Below are 20,413 nucleotides of genomic sequence, written 5' to 3'. Positions count from 1 at the left end.
GGGCTCCACCTTTCCTTCCCCCTGGAGGCAGCCATTGGAAAGATTTTAGCTTTTTTCTGGGGGTTGGTTACCTAGCTACCTCTAAATGTGCTTATGTGGCTACTTCCTGATTTACCTATTTGGGGCATTATCCATTGACTGTATCACTGTCACCACCACTGCACAAGCATTTTCCATGTTTAGTTTTCATATTTCTTTTAAACACTTCACCTATTTTTCATCACTTCCCATTTTCCCTGACACTTAGCACTGTTAGCCTTACCTTGGTATTGTCAAGACTGCTAAACATTATACTTGTCCTAGGACCATAATTAAGCCCATGGGTCCTTACTTAAAGGGAAATAGTGGTTTACGTGGTGCTGCCTCAGTAAACAATGCATTTCAGAGCTTAATAGGTGCCTGTGATTACACTGCTCATACTGCACAAGTGTTTGCCCTGCACACTTACCACTTACCTATTTTGCATGATTAGGCTGTATTGTGGCTTTGGCTTCATTTACATTTTCATCAAATCAATGGTCCAGCCACTTGATGATGCTGTATCCTGCCTGAGTACTCTAATCTGGCTGCAAGGTCTATGGGTGTGGAACTCCCTTCTTCCTCTGCTATAGAACACTGATTCCCACATTCCCCCTACACCCCCAGCTCTACCCTTAAAGAAAAAGACAGCAGTAGTCACAGGACAGTGATTTTATATTCAGTACAAATGTTTATTTTTGCAATGAGGACTGCACAACCCCCCCCAAAAAAAACCAAACCCCCCAAAAAACAAACCCTTTAGTAAATAAGTGAAAAGTCTACGAATTTCCTTCTACAAATGTCTAAAGTGTTTAATACAAGTCTCAGATTCACTGACATAATTATTGGCCAAGCAATCCGTGCATACAGTACAGTAGGGGCTTGTACACACCTCTTACTCTTGTATAGAACTAAGATTTCTAGTACTGTGGGAGGGATTGGGAAATGGCCAGAGAAATTAAATAGTAGATCCAAGTTCTAATTACAACTCAGAGAAACACCCATCAGGGAGGTGTGGAGAGGGCCATGGCAGTTAAATCTTTAGAAGGAAGGTGCAGACAAAACCATTTCTCCAGCTGAACAGTCAGACTTGGCCTGGGTAAGGCTCTGAACAAAACATGGAACAAAAATGAGAAGTGGGATGAGATGGAAGAAACCCCAAGGAACCAAAATGTAAGTTACACTTGAAGCAGCACTGGCTTATGAGGAAGTGTTGTGGGAGGGAAGGGAGGAGTGCATAGCAGGGGTGGGGCATGTCTCTGGCTGAAAGCCTTGAACTATACCATCAGCTAGGAGGTTTGGCAGATCCCAAACACAAGACAATAAAGGTCCTTTCTGGTCGAAAAATAAAGGGGGAATGTGGGTTAATAAACAGTGCTGGAAATGTTCCAATCACTTTGTGTCTTTGCATAAGTATAAATGATATACTTTCAACTTACATCCTGGAGGCCACTCTTGGGTACTGCCCTTGCCCTGTGGCTGGGGTGTTTGTGTGTACAGGTGAGCACACAGGCAGGCCAGCAAGATGCCCACCTAATAGGCTTTTGCAGGCAGGAATGTATGTGCGTGTGTGCTTGGGTTGGGGTGGGGTGGGTGGAAGATCCTATTTGGGGGTACGTACACTTATTTAAGAATATCTGGTTAACCCTGAGCTTAAATGAAGGGAAGAGTTTGGTAGAGGCAGAAAGTGGGAGAAGCGGCTCAAGTCCTCTGGTGAGCAGGGGACCAGGATGGAGGAAGGGTTAAGGGGAAGAATACTGTCTGAAGTTTGGCCAGGTTCTGCTGATGCATGTCACCAACCTAGGCCAAGGTCCACAGGAAGAATGGGTACCAGGGATCCCAATCACATCTTCGGCTTGGGGAAACAGCTCCTGGTCCCTCGTGATAGTTCTTGTACAGAGGTGGTCTGGGGGGCGCCCATGGGCCTAGCCTTGGCAATAGGTAGTTCACAAAGAAATGTCAGGGAGACGCCAGCATTAAAAAAGAGAGATGTGTTTATTCCATGATCAGTACAGACCAAATGCATATTCACTGTATGAAAGTCAAACCAGTCAGTGACTCCAGAGTTTGGCCAACACTGAGGCACCAGCGTCGTGGTGTAGAGTGGGTTTTCATGGCACACGTAACCTCACCAAGGGCTCCAATTATAAAATTAAAAAAAACAGTGGGGGAAGGGGCAGCCAGTTGGTAGGGGCAGGCATGAGGCAGGGAGCCTCTGCTTCAGGGTGGCCTATTGCCTATGGCCCCTTGGCCCTTCCTTTCCTGGTTTAAAAAAAAAAAAAAAAAAAACTCAACATATTTGATATTAAAAAACAAAGAAGCCAACAAATTGGGGGGGGGAGAGAAAAAAGGTAAAAGAAAATGCATTTCTGGTTTTATAATTAAAAATAGACTAGTAAAGTTTGAAACAGTAAAATATAGCAGGTTTTTTTGTGTGTTTTTTTTTTTTTTTTTTGTGGGGCTTTTTTTTTTGAGGTTTTTTTTTTGAGTTTTTTTTTTACACCAGTTTGGTGGAGTCACCAACAAACTTCAAACAAAGATATGCCAACTATGTTTCACTACACAGTACAGCCACGGTCACACACTACCCACAGCGCGGTGGCAGCCGCCGCTTAATGAGGAGACGATCACACCATTTTTGAGATAAGCAGTGCCATTGTGTCTGGAGAAGAGAGAATTAAAAATAAAATAGAATCCAACAAAAAATATATATATAGGAAAAAAAATAAAACAAAAAAAAACACAAAAACCCAGAAACACAGGTGGGAAGGAACTGACTTTGGTTGGTGGCCTCACTCGCCGGGCGAGGCCGGCCCACACACGCGCGTGTGACAGTCACCTCGCTCCAGATTGCCATGGACACACACACACCTCCACGGCACTATTCCCTTTTGCACAAGCGAACACTTACAGAGAGCGGCTCTCGATTAAAGGCTTGTGGGGGGAGGGGAGGGGAGGGGAGGGGTGGGGTCTGTTCAAGGCAAAGTCAGTGCCAGCAAGGGGGTAGGCCAGAGCCCTCACCACTTCCAGCTCTTGCAGGCCTGCCCTGGTCTCCTGGGTGTGGGCAGGAGCAGCTGGGGTGTGGGGAAGGACTCCTGGCAGGCAGGACGTCACAAACGTCACGTTCTTGGGGACAGTCAACCAGTCACGGTGGTGGCAGCAACGATGTCCTGTGTATACTGTGTAGACATTTGGCGGAGAGAAGGGCCTCTGCCCCACACGCGGGGACTCAGGCTTGGGTCTGGCCGGCACTTGCCCATAGTGAGGTGTGCTCTGAGCCGACGTCCTGTGGCGGGTGGCGGGTAGCGGGACGTCCGGCTGGCTGTAAGGCAGACAGGCTCTGCGATCCTCAGCTGCCTATCAGGCCTGCCCCAGGCGTAGCATGCAGGAGGGCCAGGCCAGGAGACACCCCCTTGCCGCTGCTACTGCCTCCACCACTGCCCCTAACACTATGGAGAGTCAACGTTTTGCCAGAAAATCAAAGTCAGAAATCACCTAGGTGCTCTCAGAAAAGATTTTCTTCAAATATTGACAATAGATCACTCTGGAAATTCATGTCAATGGTAGCTGCCATCTGGAGAAGAGAGAAGGGAGGGAGTGAAACTTGGTGCCCTGTCTTTGCTGTGGCTCCAAACCCCCATCCCCATCCATCAGCATTGGCTATTTTCTCAGGGCCTACACTCCAGAACCTCCTAGCACTGGGCCTGAGCACCTCTGAAGCCTAGATGCCAACATGGTGCAGACAAGAAGTCCTGTTCTGACTACCCACCCAATAGTTCTCTGCTTGCACCCCACCTCTTAGAATGTGAACGCCCCCTGCCCTCTCTGGATTCAGGGTCCCTTTTCTCAACTCCTCAAGGGTGGATGGACCTGCCCAGTGGTTCCCATCAGAGACCCACCAACTCACCGCTTCCCGGCGCCTTCGCTCCTGCTCCTGCTTTCGGGCCAACTCCCTCTGCTGGTCCAACATGGACTGGGGCTGGGAGCTCCGGGCCTGGGGGGCGGCGGCAGCAGCTACAGCAGCAGCCTGTTGTTGTTGCTGCTGCTGCTGCTCCTGTCGTTGCTGCTGCTGCTGCTGCTCCTGGCGCCGGCGGGCCTCCTCGTGGGCTCGCCTGGCCTGCTCCAGTGCATCCTCATCCTCTCGGCTCCTGAGCAGAGCAGGGTTTCTTGTCAGGATGGGGACCACTGTGAGCTCTGGGAGCCCCTGCACCAGCCAAGAGCCCTCACCCACCTCATGCGCTCCTGCCGAAGCCGTTCCTTCTCCTTCTCTGCATGCTCAGCTTGTGCCTTCAGGGCCTTCTCACGCTCCTCCTTTTCCCGGGCCGCCCGGCGGAACTGCTCAAAGCTGTCGCTTGATGACTTGGCTGTGGAGGACGGGGTGGTGGGATGCTTCTGCACCAGGCTAGCCCAGGAGCCCATGTTCTTGATTTTTAGATCCTGCGAGGCAGAGAGACCATAGGGACTGGTGAGGGACTCTGCTCAGGCTCCTCCAAAGAGGCCCAAAGTCCAAGGACACTCATAACAAGGCATCTCCCTGGGGTGGGGGGTGAGGAACACTCATGAATCCTCTGCTCCTACCTTTTTGGGTGCAACTGGTGTCTTCGGCTCCTGTTTCTGTTTGTCCTTGTCAGGGGCCCCTGGTGGGGGTGCATTCTGCTCAGGGGGCCGAATCACGGGCCTCCCAACATCCACGGGCTTCATCTCAGGCCCTGGAACACAAATAGTCCATGGGCCTGGGCCCAGACCCCCCGACAGTGGGGCACGGCTGACTGGCCCACAGAAAGCTCATATCCAATGCAGGCCTGGGGACCTCAAACTTGGCTGGGGGTGAAGAGGGCACTCACGCTGGGGCAGATGGACGGGGGCCTTGATGCTCTCCGGGTGCTTGGGGGGCTCCGGCCGCAGCGAGGGGCTGAAGGGTTCACTGCGGATGATGGGTGAGTGGATCTTCTCCTCCTTCACCACCACCAGGGGCTGGGGCTGGACCACAGAGGCCGCACGCAGCTCCTGGGATGGCACAGGTATGGTGGCCGGTGAGGCGGAGAGGTGCCCCTGGATCCGGCCCGTGCCTGTTTCTGGGGGCTGTGGCCCAGCCCTGCCCTTTACCTGCTTCTTAGGCTGGACATTTTGCTGGGGTGGTGACTGGTGGGTCAGGCTCTGGAACTGTGGCATCTGGGGGGAATGTATCATAAGCGGAGAGGGGGCTTCACGGAGGTGACCTAGGAGAGGGGACAAAGAGCTTATCAGTATGTCTGATACAGAGGCCAGGCCATCCCAACCCAAGGGAAGCCTCACAACAGCTGAGCCCCCAGTATATTGGTCCTGTGCTTAGTGGGCAGCAGGGCTTTGTGGAGCCATGAGCTCAGTCCTGGTGTTTGATACTACTGTAACTGTTTCCATTAAGAAACTTTGAAAAGTACAAATATATATGATCCTAGATGGGGACTGAGCTTGAGTACTTTTTAAAAGCTCTCTAGATGGTTCTGCGGTATGACCTGGGTTAAACACAAGGTATGTTAATGACCCCACAGAGCAGGCAGCATGGTTCCCAACTGTCCCCATGTGGCTTGGCCTGTCTGCCTGGACAGCCGCTTTGGGTCTAGGGCCAGATACCCAGGAAACTTCCTAATACAACTCAGCCTGCAAAGCCCACACAAGAGGAGGAAGGATCCAACTGGCCTGCATTGCAGCAGAACTAGTAGAACAGGTGTTGAAGTAGTTCTTGGAGAAAGTGAGCCAGCCCATCCACCTTCATCCAATCAAAGGCTGCGGGTACCAGGCAGCCAGCACAGGGTAAGAGCCTGAAAAGAGCCCCTGGGAAGGGCTCATCAACCCAAACTTTTGGGAGTTCCCATCATGGCTCGACAGAAATGAATCTGACTGGCATCCATGAGTATGCAGGTTTAATCCCTGGCCCTACTCAGTAGGTTAAGGATTTGGAATTGTTGTGAGCTGTGGTGTAGGTAGCAGACATGGCTTGGATCTGGCGTTGCTGTGGCTGCAGTGTAGGCTGGCAGCAACAGCTGTGATTAGATGCCTAGCCTGGGAACCTCCATATGCGGCAGATACAGCCCTAAAAAGACACCCCCCTCAAAACATTAGCCTGACACTTACACTCCACTGTTGAGGAAACAACCCCACATCATAGTGGGCCAACACCTCAGGACCGAGCAAGCTGGAAGAGCTGAGTTCTGTCCTGGACAATTCCACCACCTCAACCCCAGCATGTGCACACCCTCTTGTAAGAATCCTTGATCTCGGGAGTTCCTGTTGTGGCGCAGCAGAAACGAATCTGACTAGGAACCATGAGGTTGTGGGTTCGATCCCTAGCCTTGCTCAGTGGGTTAAGGATCCAGTGTTACTGCGAGCTGTGATATAGATCAAAGACACACTCGGATCCTGCCTTGCTGTGGCTGTGGTGCAGGACCGCAGCTGTAGCTCTGATAAGACCCCTAGCCTGGGAACCTCCATAATGCCACAGGTGTGGCCCTAAAAAGCCAAAAAAAAAAAAAAAAAAAAAAAATCCCTGATCTGGTTGGTCAGCTCTGGCATGGAACAAGCTATATTTGCTCACAAAGAAAAACCACCTCTTGGGAGTTCCTGCTGTGGTACAGTGGGTTAAGGATCCAGCATTGTTACCAGAGCAGCTTGAGTAGCTGCTATGGCACAGGTTCAATCCCTGGCCTGGGAACTCCCACATGTCATGGATGTGGCCAAATAAAGGAAACCATCAAGAAAATTAAAAAAAAAAAAAAAAAAAATAAGAATCTTACTGCAGTGGCTTGGGTCACTCTGAGGCACGGGTTCAATCCCTGGCTGGGTGTAGTGGGTAAAAGGATCTGGCAGCTGCAGCTCATATTCAGTCCCTAGCCTGGGAACTTCTATATTGCCATAGGTGGGAAAGCAAAAACAAAAAAAACCAACACAAAACCACCTAAGTGCAGCACCTATGCTCCTGAACAACCTAAGCTGGATTCTGCATGCCAGCCTTTCCACTGACTTCCTCCAGGACTGCCTCCAGCTACTGCCTGACAGCACTGACACCCTTGGGCCCTCCACAGGTTCTCTGGCCAGGGCACTCCTTTTCCTGGGCGTAGAACAGACCACAATATCCCTAGGTGTGGTGGACCTCCTTGCCCCTCTTTAGAGCAAGGAGACTCTTAATCTTAAAAGGCAGAACAGCTGTTTGGAAATGGTGATGAGAACCCCTCTGTTCTGTGCCCAGGCTCCCAGCTCTGTGTGGCTGGTTTTGCTGGCCCTGGTCTGGGCCTGCCACCATTCATAAACATGTAACTACAACAGCCTCCTGTCTGGAACGGCTCCCTCAGGAGCAATCTGTTAAGGCTGACCTGGGCTATGGCAGGCTCTCAGGACTATGACCTGTAAGAATCTCCTGCCTGCTGGTGGCTTTATTATCTCGCAGCACCTAGAGGGGAGCCCAGTAGCTCTGGGGCAGTGCCTGCAAGCTGGCCAGGTGCCCAGGAATCTTTGCCAAGTTTCCTTAGACTCCAACAACTTGTCCTTTGGCTCAAAGCCCCCGGCTGGGCTCCAATGCACATCACTCACTGTGACCCATTCCAGGCCACAGGAGCTCAGGAGGAGATGGGCCTAGACACACTTGAAGCACAGGAGCCAGAAGGGACCTGCTCTGTCCTGAGTGCTTACTCTTCCAAAGGCATCTCACACCTGCCTACCAATGGTCCCGACAGGGAAACTCAACCTTGCTCAAAAGTGGAAAACAAACACAACTGCATAGCTGCTGGGGACCAACACTGGTCCGTCCCAGAGAGGACAGCCAGCTGTTCTCAGCTCGGTGCACAATCCGATTGGCACCTGGCAGCTTTTGCTGGGTTTAGGAGCAATCACAGCCTGAAGTCAACAGCCTTGTGGTTCAATTTGCAAGTGGCGCCCACTGCACATGCCCCCTACCACCGCCCCCCAAACCAGGCTGCATGATTACATACGTCAAGTACTGGAACCTCAACTCTAATCCTCAGAACCATCTACCAGAACATTGCTCCATCATGGTCGGCCAGAACGGTTCAGTCACAGACACCTAAAAAACAAGCGCTCACGAAAGGGAAGAGGGCATGGCCTGCCCAATGCTGTTGTTGATGGAAAGCAGAGCCCCTGTTTCTGCAAGTTTCCAAACAGCCCTCACTGCCCAGACATGTTCTTAGCTCTGCCTAGACCTCATACCACACTGTTAAACTATCTCCTACTCATTTTCTGGTCACCTCCTCCAAGAAGCCTGACCCAACCCTGAGGAATGGAGCAGGTGCCTCCCCTGGGCTCCTGGCTTCCCCACATAGCAGGAATCTCATTGTAGTGTTAACACTTTTTTTTTTTTTGCTTTTTAGGAACGCACTTGTGGCATTTGGAGGTTCCCAGGCTAGGGGTCTTATCAGAGCTACAGCTGCCAGCCTATACCATAGCCACAGCAAGGCAGGATCCGAGCCACATCTGTAACCTACACCACAGCTCACGGCAACACCAGATCCTTATAAAGCGAGGCCAGGGATCGAACCCGCAACCTCATGTTTCCTAGTTGGATTTGTTTCTGCTGAGCCACCACGCAACTCTGTACTGTGACACTCTTTTGACTGTGAGATCCAAGAAAAGGGACAATAGAGACCTTATCCTGTCATCTCAGCTTGCAAGCAAGATGGACACCTGATTAAAACACTGTATGAAGTATCACTGCATCCTTCCGGCTCTCTCTCAAACCAACCTAGAGCTTCTGAGGTTCAGTTCTGAGTCCACCTCAGCTTGCAGCACAAAACTGACCCAACTGGTTTCTCAAAAGACAAAACCTTGGGCCTAGGGCGAGCCTCCCTGGAGCAGGGGCAGGGTGGTGGTACACTTACCAGTTGAGTAGGGGTCTGACTTGTGGTGCCGGGGTGAAGGGTGATGTTGGATGACTTGCTGAGGCTTGGCAGGCTGCGGCGGAGGTGGCTGCTGGCCCGTGGGTGGGTGAGGAGGCTGCTGGCCTGGGGGAGGTGGGGGCTGCTGGATATGGGTAGGGAACTGCATGGGCTGCATATGCACGGGCCGTGGCGGTGGCTGGTGCTGCTGCTGGGGTGGTGGCTGTGGCTGGGGTGGTGGGGGAGGTGGCTGCTGCTGCTGCTGCTGCTGTAGCTGCTGCTGCACAGAGGGATGAGGAGGGGGTGGCAGAGGGGGCGGGGGCTGGGACTGCACCTTCACGGAAGGGAGTAGTGGTGTGGGGGGCTGCACCTTCTGCAGCTGCTGCAAATAGAGCTGCATCTGCATGGAGGTGAGGGGTGGAGCAGGTGGATCTTCATCCTCCTGCAGTAGCACTTGGGGGGGCTGAGCCATGGGGGGTTGTGGGATCAAGGGTGGCTGGGCCAGGGCAGGTGATACAGCTGGGGGACGGGCAGTCTTGGGGGGCAGGGCGGCAGCTCGGTTACTGGGCCGTGATGGCTGCTGAGGCAGCGCATTGTGCAAAGCTGGAATGACACAACAGCGGGGCAGTGAGGCTCACATGCCCAGTGGCTCCCAGTCCAATCTTCCTCTCATTCTCATCTCCTACTTGCCTCCTTCAACTGGAAACCTCCCCCCACCCTCCTTGGCTTCCCCCAACTGCAGTATAAGAACAGTGTTCAGAGAGATCTATAGAATCGGGCCTCTCACCTGCACCCTCATGCCCTACACTCCTCCACACCTCCAACCTTCCTCCCTTCCTTCCAACTGCTCTGCGGGACAAGTCCTCCCTTATTCCTACAGTTATGTGCTCTACAGTATGTGTGCCCTTCAAACCCTCTATCCCGGACGAGAAGCCACAGAGGGATCACATCTTTCTCCAACTCACACTATGCCTAGCCTAGCAGAAGATACGAATCAGTATCTTCTGTGGCACTAACTTTCTGTGCAAGGTCTGGCCTGGGGTCTCTTGTGTAATTTCCATGATGGCTCTGAGAAGCTGCTGACTTCCTCTTAGAGAGAAGACAACTGAGGGTAAGTTAAGAGGAATTCTACAGGTTATGCAAAGTGCCCCAGCAGTGGGTAAGACCAGGGTGGGAAGGGGCCCTCCCAACACCTTGGTAAGCATGGTTGTAGCTCACCTGGAGGAGAGACCACCGAGTGCTGGTTAAGATGAGGCGGAGTGCTGTGCTCGGGAGGCTGGGGCAGGTGAGGGGGCAGCTCAGGCTGCGGCAGGTGCAAGATGGGCTGGGTGAAGTGACCAATGGGGTCGAACACGCTGCCTGGGAGTTGGGGTTCCAGGACAGGCACCTGCGCGGCGATGAAGGGCGGAGGCGAGGACTTCATTGCAGAGGCTGCCTGCTGTGGCATGGACGGTGGGGGAGGCGGGGGTGGGGGCTGCTGTTGCTGCTGCTGCTGCTGCTGCTGCTGCGGCGGCGGCGGCGGTGGGGGCTGCTGGGGAGGCGGCGGGGGCTGCTGGGTCATGGGGGCCGGGGCCTGCTGCATCTGCTGATGGTGGTGGTGATGGTGCTGCAGACAGACAGACTGACATCAGGCAGGGCGACCCAGCCTGGATCAGACACAAGGTCCCCCCAGCGCCTACAGAGGCAGGTGGCTACTGCTCACCTGCCAAAGGACACCCAGAAACCACATACCTTCTTCTGCTCCCTCCCAGGGTGCCCCTTCTTTTTTGACTTCGGAGCCATCTCTGTGGAGGAAAAGAGAAGGTGGTAAGGCTATAGGGAAGACTGGGAGTTGGCCTTGAATGCAGAGCAAGGAGAGAACAGAGGGTGAATTCAGGAGAAGGACCAGTGACAGTGACAGGGAAGGTGACTGGGTTCTGTATGGAATGGGAGTTGGTCACAGGGAAGGGAAAGACTTGTGAGGTGTCACCTACCCATTTGCCTGCCGCCTTTTCCTAGCAGGGACCATGCCCAAAAAGCTTCCCTGCCAAGCTCCAAACCACTAGCTCTACTAAAAGAAGATACCGAATGCATTGGGAGCTGAGCTATGAGATCTCCTTGTGGGTCAGAGGCCTAGTCTAGAGTGACCTGAACAATTGCACCCCAACTGGCTTTGCCTTGGAACCATGTCAATGTCCATCTGACAGCTTAGCAAAATGAGGCTTGGAGAAGTTAAGGGACTTGCCCCAGGTCACACAGCTAAAAAGTTAACAATTCAGTGGCCTCCAAGGGCACCACCTTCTGAAGCTCGCTCCTTCCTACTCTCCCAGGGGAAGCAGAGATTTGAGTTGGGGTGAGAGAGACCACTGTTGCCAGCATGGGCCAAGGCCTGGCCACATAGCTGCGGGACAGGTAAGGAGAGTGCTGACAAGGGAGAAGGACACAGTGTATCGCACTTTGCAGAGGGAGAGACGGAAGCAGGCAGGTCAGCCAGGCAACCTCCCTGGACAACCAGGAGCAAATGGGGGAGGTGCTCAATGTCATAACTAGTAAAGGAAACCTCTGGCCAGACTCCCCTTCCTCTTAGGAGACGGGTGCCTCAGAAAAGTCCCTGTGTTGGGATGCAGTCAATGTGCTGCAGGGAGAAAGCAGTATGTGTCCCAGCTCCTCAGGAGCAGATAACTTGTTGCTATGAACGTGTGGTGTGTGCCTGTCTCTGTGAGGAGTGCACAAGAACCAACATGATCCCCTCTGCTCCCACTCCAGAGGTTTATGCTAGTGAACTTCTGTCAGCTGGGTGTCACTGCTGGGTGCAAACCTTGGAGAGGGAGAAAGGGAAAGTAGGCCCAGAAGCCCAAATAGTGCTAAAGAGTTAGGAGATGATGAAGTCACTAACCACCAGGTGGGAGGTGGGACCTATGTTGCCTTTCGGATCCCTGTCACTGACAGGCACCTCATGGCTTGGCCTGGCATCCCCTGGGCTCCCTGCCAGGGTGATGGCTCTTGATGCTGGTGTTGGAGGACACATGCTTTTGCCCAAAGTGGGGGCTACCTTTGCTGGTAGCTGCTTCATGGAGGACCGTGCTAAGCTTCTGTGAGGTGCATGGTCTCAGGGTGCAGCATACGACCAAAAGTGATCAGAAGGGGCCTTTTGCCCTGCAAGAGCTCACCATTTCATGCAAGAGACAAGACAATGACACAGACCTCAGCAGCTACTGACATATGTCCTCACACAAATGGCAGCAACTGGGGACACCTGGGACAAGGGAACTGTAGGCCCAGCCCCAAACCCAGACACTAGATATGCCAGGATATAGGGCTCAGGACTCTGGGTCACATATGAAACCTGGTGAGGACACTCTTGTGGTTCACACATACAAAAGGGAGCCGTGTGGGTGATCTGCAAGATGAGGGCCGCAGGACAGAGTAGGAACACTGGACTACACAGGCCGGAGGCCCAGGACCAAGGGGACCCTATATACATAGGGGTAAAGCATGGTAGAGAGAGGATGCTGAGCCAAGGGAGTGGGAGAGGCCAGGGCATCTCTCCAGGCCCAGATCCTTTCTCAGTATGGATTCCGGTAACAGAAACTGCTGTTCAGGAGAGGCTGGGGGCAGCTGCTTGTGCACCTTTGGGGGGCTGGGGTAGGAAGTGGGCCAATGGGTAAAGTCTGATCAGGACAGGACATTGTGCTATGCAGAGAAGGCTAGGCAGGGTCAGGGGAAAAAACACTTTTTTCTACCATAAAAGAGGGCCAGTGGCTCTGAGCCCAAACTCCCCACAGCCATGAGGAGAGGCCCACATGGGAACTAGTAGAGGCAAAATGTGATGTGGCCCTGAGAATCTATGGAGTGAGTGGATTTCAGCTGCCTTAGAAAGGTCACTGGGAGTATGTACTATTCCAAGGCTTCAGAGAAGTGCTGGGCAGGGCAGGCCTGAATGGGAAAGAAGGTGGGAGGTATATAGCAGACCCCAGGACCAGAGGACCAAAGGGACCAGCAGTGCAGACCAAAGGATGCTGGAGCCTGTTTGGGACAGCCACATTTGGTTCACTTGAACCAAGCCACATCTTGGTTCACTGGTTCACCGAGCCTTGTGTTGGAGTTACTGGTAGGGAGACAAGACAGGAAATGCACAATTTCACAACACACCAACCCCAAGACACCCCCACACAAAACTCTCTAGAAAGGGTTACATGAAGATGGCCTCAAGTACTGTGTTATCTTTATTCCATGAAAATCTTGAACTCAACACAAATTTCATCTTTACATAGGATGGTAATTGTACAAAGAAAACGTTTTTTTGTAAAATCTGATTAAAACACTGATTCCTCCCCACTCCCCCACCCAACTCAAGGGAAGGAGACAGGATAGAAGGTAAGGGCAGAGTTGCAGAGCCCCTCAACTGAACCAACTGAGAGCTTCAGCACTAGGAGTTGCCTGGGCCTCCCACTCCTCCTACAGCAACTCCTCAGGCCCAGCTGGCACCTCCCACTGCCCGCATGCTGGAGGCTGCCATCAAGGAGTGAACGGGCTTCTGCTCTCTCTGTTCTGTTCCTGGGACACTGGGCATAGATGGCAGTCAGGTCTAGAGATCAAGTTCTCTGCCAGATGGAAGCCCCATAGGCAAGAGGGATGGGATCCCTGGACAGTAAGGGTGCGATGACCACACATGACAGCTGGCCTGTGGCTATAGCTCATGTGCACGAGTGGGAAGGGGTGGGGCAGCACACAGGCCAACACTGTGGGAATCTAGCCTGCCATCTGTTCCAAGACAGCAGAATCTTCCCAGAAAGACAATGCCAGCGGCTTCCCAACTGTCCTGTGGGAATCTCTAGGCATAAAGCCCCCTGGCCCTAGACAGGCCGAGCTGTACTGGGAACCCATAAAACACAGGCCAAAGGGCAGCTCAAAATAATTTGTTTGGCAAATGGAGTTTGACTGGAAGCTAACAGGACAGAGGACCAGGGAGCAGCCTAGGAACTTTTAAGTATCACTGCAGGGCCCTGGAGGCTCTGGGAAGGCTGAATCTAGAACCCAAGGCCAAGGCCAGTCTAGGGAAGTTAGAGCTGCTTGGGCCCAAGGCCTTAAGGAGCTGAGAGGAGTGCCAGGGTTTCTGCACAGGTGGTGGCCAGCTGCACCTCCTCAAGGCTGCTTCTAGCTTCAAAAGAAAGCAGACTCCAAGATGCCAGGAGACAGCTAGGCTTTAAAGAAGTACACACAAACTACACTTAAAACAAAAAAGCTCTTTGAAACGCAGATGCTATTTCTTAGGGGACTTTTCATGTCAGGCAATTTTCTGCTGAGATGCTGGATTCATGACCAAAAAAGGGCCAATACTTATTTTGAGAGAGAGAGAGAGAGAGAGAGAGAGAGAGAGAGAGAGAGAGAGAGAGAGAGAGAGAGGGAGGGAGGGAGGGAGAGAGAGAGAGAGAGAGAGTAGGAAAAAAAAAAAAACAAAAACCCCAAAAAACTCCCCCCAAAACACATATTCAGTACCTCTCAGAGGGCTTGGATGATGTGGCCACCCTGACCTGCCACACTCCCAGTGGTTGCCATCATTTAGGAGGGTACTTGCACTGGCAATGCACCTCAGAGATGTGCACAGAACAGGCCTCAAAGGCTCTGCCGCCCATAGTGACTGATCTGCTATTGTGGGTTTTGAGAGCCCTTTCTTTCACACTAGGCCCAGATCCCAACTCCACTGGGGAAAGGGATGATGGGCTACAGGAGCCAGGTCAGCTGGCTGCATGGCCACTACTCCCAGGATACCCATCACTGATGGCCTGGCAACTCCTGCCCACTGTAGCCTGCTTCTAATTACCTGGGAGGAATGGGGAGGCAGCCTAGGAGGTACTTTCCCTATGTGACTTTAGGAGAAGAGGCCAAAAGAAGTTGGGAAAATGCCCAACAGACAACAACAGGAACAATGAAAACAGAAGAAAGACTGCAGGGGAACTGTGGGTCAGCTGTGGCTGATGACAGGATCCAGCTAATGGAGCCTCATGGGCCACCAGAGCAAAGGTTTACTGGGGGTCAGCCCCAGTGAGCCTTGCGGCCCAGCTGGCCTCGTCTCTAAAACCCCATTTCTCACTTCGGAAAGCTCTAGATATCAGGGTGTTCTTCCTTAGGCTGAGTGAGATCTTCCCTGGGCTAGTATCATTGCAAGGTCCAGGAGAGAAGCAGTTAGGATCCAGAGTCCCAGAAAAAGACGGAGGGGTGAAGAGAGAAAACATATTTGTGATGGGTCCTTGCACACAGAGCAGCACCACATGTATGTGTGTGCAGGGGGACTGTCATCACCCTTTGGGAGATGCCACCCCACCAAAGGATCCCAGACGACCAGGGAGGCTGGGCAGGACCGCCAGGCAGTCTTTACACAGGAGGCCCGGGTGAACAGCCAGGCAGGCAGCCTTCCCGGAGGCGGGACTAGGCGTGAGCTGCTGGGCATGACTAATCCACCCCAGGGGACAGGCCCAGGGCTCTGAGGAATTCCATAACTTGATGGAGTCCTGTCCCTTTCACGGAAGAAAATGGACTTAAGCTATAGCTTGCTGGGAAGGAATCTGGAACTGAAGACCGTTTTATTAAGAGTCCGTGTCCAATGATTAGGCAGGACCTACATAGAGGAAGAGAGAAACCAGTGTGAGAGAAATGGTGTGGAATGTACCATTCAAGTCATAAGAACAGAAGAACCACAGACTGAGTCAGCCTCCTCTTCCCTGCTTGCTGTCAGGGCTCAGAGAACAGCACCGCAGACTAGGAGTTCCGCCCCCTGCCTAAACAGCTGTGGGTGGGGACAGACCCACCTTCCCCTTGGAAGAGCCTCGGATCCAGCAGGCGTAAATAGCTCCAGAACTGCCTGAGCCTGTTTATGCTTCTAGACAGAACTGCTTCTAATGAGTTCCATGTGTGCCAAGTGCAGGCTGGTGCCTTCTTTTCTGGTCTTTGCACCTAAGAGGCTCCCCTGTCTATCCTTCTTGCCATCACTTCTGAAGAACTGGTGTGTCAGGCCCATTTGGCATCCACTGATGCTGAGATTATCCTCCCAGAGTCTGCTTTTCTGCACCATGTCTATCTCAGAGAGGTGATGCTGACTTTTCCTCAGGGCTTGGTGGAGATAAGAAACCTCAAGAAAGGGGCTCTGGAGTGCAGGACCTCTAGCTTACAGCCTCACCTGCATTCCTTCAGACCCCAAAAAACAAACACAGAAAATTATAAAAAGAGGAGCTGGTTACATAAACTGTTGAGTAGAACAAAAAATAAAAACAAGTTCAGGAAGAAAGTTGTCCTTTCTTTTTTCTGCAGCTCCTCTTGACTGGGGAAGGGGCATGGGGCTTGTTTCCAACCACATAGCAAAGCAGACCTTCTGTTGGAGAGGATGCAACCAACACTGCACTCCCATGGACTCCAAGGGTGTGTATGGGAAAAACCCGCTCACCAGATGGCCTCTCATTCAGGGCACATTCCACAAGGCTTGCCTTCACCCATGAGCACCAGATTCCCTCCAGCTACAACCCCTGTGAGTGGTGAGGGGTTACCTGGCGGTGCAGGCAGACCAGCTAGGCTGTGTCCCTCCAGTTCTCTTCTCACCCCAACCCCTGCCAGGGGACTTACCCCCTTCCCAAGAGCAACTGTCACACCCTTGGAACAGCAGCAGCAGGCCCCAAATTGGGAATGGAATCAAGTCCTCCCAAGACCCCGGGGATCGGAAGCTGAGGCTGGTTGTCTGGGAAGAATGCCCCACGGCCTCTGTCTGCACTTTCCAGCTCAAATCTTTCCAAAACATCAAGCATTCCTTTTCCCCCTGGAGCTATTAAGAAACACCCACATGCTCCGATCCTGGGAAAAGGAAACCAGGAGACAAAAATAGATGGAGTGCACTCCCTCTGCAACTAGAAGACTAGGACCAAGTCCAAGAGAATAACCCCATACTTCCCTGAACTCCTGGTCCCAGCCCAGGCTAGGGCCACTCCTGAGAGGGACAGGAGCTGTGTGTGTCCACCCCTGGCCCCCAAAAGACCTGTGGGTAGCATTTTGGAAGAGTCAGACATCAGCAATGTGATGGGGTGAAAGCTTAAGATGGCTCAGCAGCAGTGGGATGGTGGCACTAGTACCAGCAACCCCCATTCAAATACTGAACCTTCAAGTAGATCCAAAATTTAGCTAGGATCAAAGCCCAATGGAAGACTACGACCCAAGTAACAGCTGGGTTCAGAAGATGTGATGGGACTGGCCAACAGTGCTGCATGCTACTGGGCAGGAGGAAGAATACATGGTGGTCTGAGGCAGAGTTGGGAAAAGAAACACCCCCCCGCCCTAGTCTGCAGACCACTGCTTCAGCCCAAGGACCTGCCCATGTTCTAACAAGTTGGTGGCATCCTTGCTATGGACAGTGGCCAGAGAGGAGTCTGTGTACCACTACCTTAGCCCCAATTTAGTGCCTCTATTCTTTTGGTGATTCATGTCTTTAGGCTGTGTTGGCAGAAAAGACAAAATAGGCCCTTATAGGAATTTCAGCTCTAATCCAAATGGAGAATAAGAACAAGGAGAGCAAAACAAGCCCCCAAAGACCAAGAGAAACACCTTCAATGCCCCCCGCCAAGCCCCATCCCCCCAAGGCAGAACCACCTAGAACTGGTCCCAGCAAGAGCAGCTGCTGGAGGAGATGCCTTGAGAGCAACTGCAGTTTCCTGTGCAGAACGGGACAGCAGATTGCTACATTCAGTGGAAATGGGGCACAGGCTCCCACTTTGGCACCTGAACTGTCTGAGCTGCAGGGCACAAACCTATAGTGTGGGTAAAAGCTCTCAGCTGGCCCAGACAGAGCTCTCCAGCGCACATGGATGGCAAAGGAAAAGTCAGGACCACAAAAACCAAGGAGAGCCTCAAAAAACCCAAGGTGGGGAGAATGCCTGGGAAGGAAAAGGAGCTAGTGCAGCCAAGGGAGCCGCCAGGGCTGGATTTCTGGAGCCTGGGAGCCTGTAGGCTGGCGGCTCCAAGACTGTAAATCTCGCCCTCTTTCCCGCCAGGACAGCTGTTCCCAGGACTCTCAGATTACTTGTTGCACAATCTTTCCATTTCTTTAAAAGGGGGAAAAATGTGAAAAAAAAAAATCTCGGCAGCAGCAAAGACCTGTTAGAAATGCTGTTATGGTCGCTCCACAGCAGGCAGCATGTAGGGCACTCAGAAGCATAGGAGTGTTACTGCAAATGTACCCTGAAAAGCTCAGGGGCCAAGGACAAAGGCCACAGTCACAGTTTGCAATTGAGACATCAGGATGTGATGATCATAACCCTGTAAGGTGCCACACTGGACGGGACCAAGCCACGTTCTTTTGACAATCAGGTCCTTTGCCAATTTCAACTTTGGGGGTTTTTTTTGGTTGCTCAGATCTTAGGAAAAAAGGCTGCGAAACCTGGTAGGAGAAGCTCGATAAAAAACTCAGGAGGTACAAAACTCCAGAGGCAAAAGCAAACCCAAGTCCTGGCAGGCAATGAAAAAGAGAAGTTAGCAGCCATCAGGAATGCTAATTGGATCCAAGAACATGGCCATTCACCCTGCTGAGGGTGGTGGGCCCTGGCCTGGGACCAGCTCTGCTTGAGCAAGTGCAGGGGTGCAGCACCCCCTGCTGGTCAGCTGATTTTTTTTGTGTGTGTGGTCTTTTTAGCGCTGCACTCGCAGCACATGGAGGTTTCTCAGGCTAGGGGTTGAATCCGAGCTGTACCTGCTGGCCTACGCCACAGTCACAGCAATGCCAGATCTGAGACGCATCTTCGACCTACACCACAGCTCATGGCAATGCTGGATCCTTAACCCACAGAAGCCATGGGTAGAACCTGCATCCTCACGGATACTAGTCAGATTAGTTTCCGCTGAGCCATGAGTGGAACTGATTTTTTTTTTTTTTTTTAATAAAAGCAATGGAAGTGGGTCCTAGTGAGGAAGAAAAAAGGTGAAGGATGGAGACAAAGGCAGCCAGCAAACTACCCACAGCAGTCTCTGCATACAATTTACAGAACATACTTAAAGAATTTATCACTCTGACCCAAAAAAATGAGCATTTGGCATCCCAGAGAAGCCCTTATCCACCTCATGGTGAGCCCCCCACTCATTTGGGAAGTTTGGTGTCCTTATTTATAAAGGGGAAGAGGAACAGGGACAAGGCCCAGAGGCCTTCTTATCCTCAGCTTCCCTGGACAGAGCTGGGTTGAGCCCACACAAGGACCTGTGGACCCACACACCAGAGCAGCACCGCTCTTTCCAACTGCTCTAAGTGATCCTCAAACTTTCTTCGCATCACCAGGTCACATTATTTATGTGAAAAGATTAAGTGGAACATACTGTTTTTTAATGTTTATTTTTCTTTTCACTTTTTGTTTTGTTGTTTTGGGTTTTCTTCAGCCGTGCCCGCAGCATGGGCAAGTTCCCAAGTCAAGGACTGGAGCCGCTTGAAGTGACAATGCTGGATCCTTAACCTGATGCGCCATAGGGGAACTCCCTTAAGTGGAGCTTATTGTTTATTTTCAGTAAGAATAAAATATCAGAGATGGGATAGGTACATGAAAAAAAATGCCAGGAGTCTTCATTGCCCAAACATGTTTCCCACTGTGAATATGCACACTGCAGCCTGCCTGCTGAACTGATGGAGCTGGGCCTGCCCAGGGACAACCTTGCTTGCCCAGACAGAGAAGGCCAATTTTGCCTCACAGAACAAAGCTGGTCACCAGGCTTCTTCCCTAGTCTCTCCTCTGGGCAATCTGAGCATCTACTCCCCTGAGAATAATCAGGAAAGCTTTATTTGGAGGAAAGGTCCCCTTCCCCACCACACAGCACTCAGCATCTCCACCTGCTTCTACCTCCCATGTCGAAGCTGTTGCTCAGGCACACCAGGGGGTACGCGTGCAGGCCCATGGAGCATGGAGAAAAGAACTGTTAGAGGTACTGGACACGCAAGTCTAAGTGCGTGCAGTTAGGAGCAGCCAAGGCAGCAGTAAGCACACTCTGCGGAGGTGGCAGTGCCCCAAGCCCTGGGGACAGCAGGGCTAAAAGCAGACTGTTCCACACCTGCCAAAGCACATCACCTGGAAGGGCTGTGCTGCATGCAACTGTGACACGGAAGATTGTGAAGCCTGCCAGGTCACATCAAGGTTAATTCCATCATCTGCCCCTACTTTGTTTTCCAGGGCTCTGCAGTGCCAATACCCCTGGCCCACCTGTCCTCCCCGCAACCCAGGCCATGGGGGTACAAAGTGCAGGGCTATCCACCCACATCCTCCCTCCTCTGTTAGAGGTTAACATGATGGCCAGGTAGATGGGAGGGCCCAGCAGGTTCTCATGACTACCATCTCTGGTCTCTAGCAGCCTGGATGCAAGACTGAGCACAGGCAGGAGTGCAACTAGACTCCAAGTTAATGACACCTAACCTGTTTCAGAGTCTTCGCTGTCAGAGGAGCTGGACTCGCTGGTGCTTTCTGACTCTGAGGATGAGAAGCCCTTCATCTTGGAGGAGCCAGCAATCACGTCAACTTTCTCAGCTGCAATAAAGCAAC

The 20,413-nt window shown here is 52.2% G+C and overlaps 1 protein-coding gene across 8 annotated transcripts in view; it reads right to left on the bottom strand.

The window, feature by feature from the left end:
- Positions 1,994 to 20,413, bottom strand: part of BRD4 (bromodomain containing 4) — a 94,894-nt gene continuing 76,474 nt past the window's right edge. For 5 of the 8 annotated variants that reach the window (XM_021079688.1, XM_021079676.1, XM_021079673.1 and 2 more), the window contains 9 exons: positions 20,288 to 20,398; positions 10,614 to 10,666; positions 10,101 to 10,488; positions 8,886 to 9,485; positions 4,863 to 5,237; positions 4,597 to 4,727; positions 4,250 to 4,455; positions 3,926 to 4,166; positions 1,994 to 3,592 (listed from right to left, as the gene is read on the bottom strand). In XM_021079688.1, the coding sequence (XP_020935347.1) occupies positions 3,524 to 3,592; positions 3,926 to 4,166; positions 4,250 to 4,455; positions 4,597 to 4,727; positions 4,863 to 5,237; positions 8,886 to 9,485; positions 10,101 to 10,488; positions 10,614 to 10,666; positions 20,288 to 20,398 (2,174 nt within the window). In that variant the 3' untranslated portion in view covers positions 1,994 to 3,523. 8 annotated transcript variants of the gene reach the window in all.

The sequence above is a fragment of the Sus scrofa genome, chromosome 2 (genome assembly GCF_000003025.6).
Source record: "Sus scrofa isolate TJ Tabasco breed Duroc chromosome 2, Sscrofa11.1, whole genome shotgun sequence".
Lineage (NCBI taxonomy): Eukaryota > Metazoa > Chordata > Mammalia > Artiodactyla > Suidae > Sus > Sus scrofa.
This window is presented reverse-complemented; position numbering and strand designations above follow the sequence as displayed.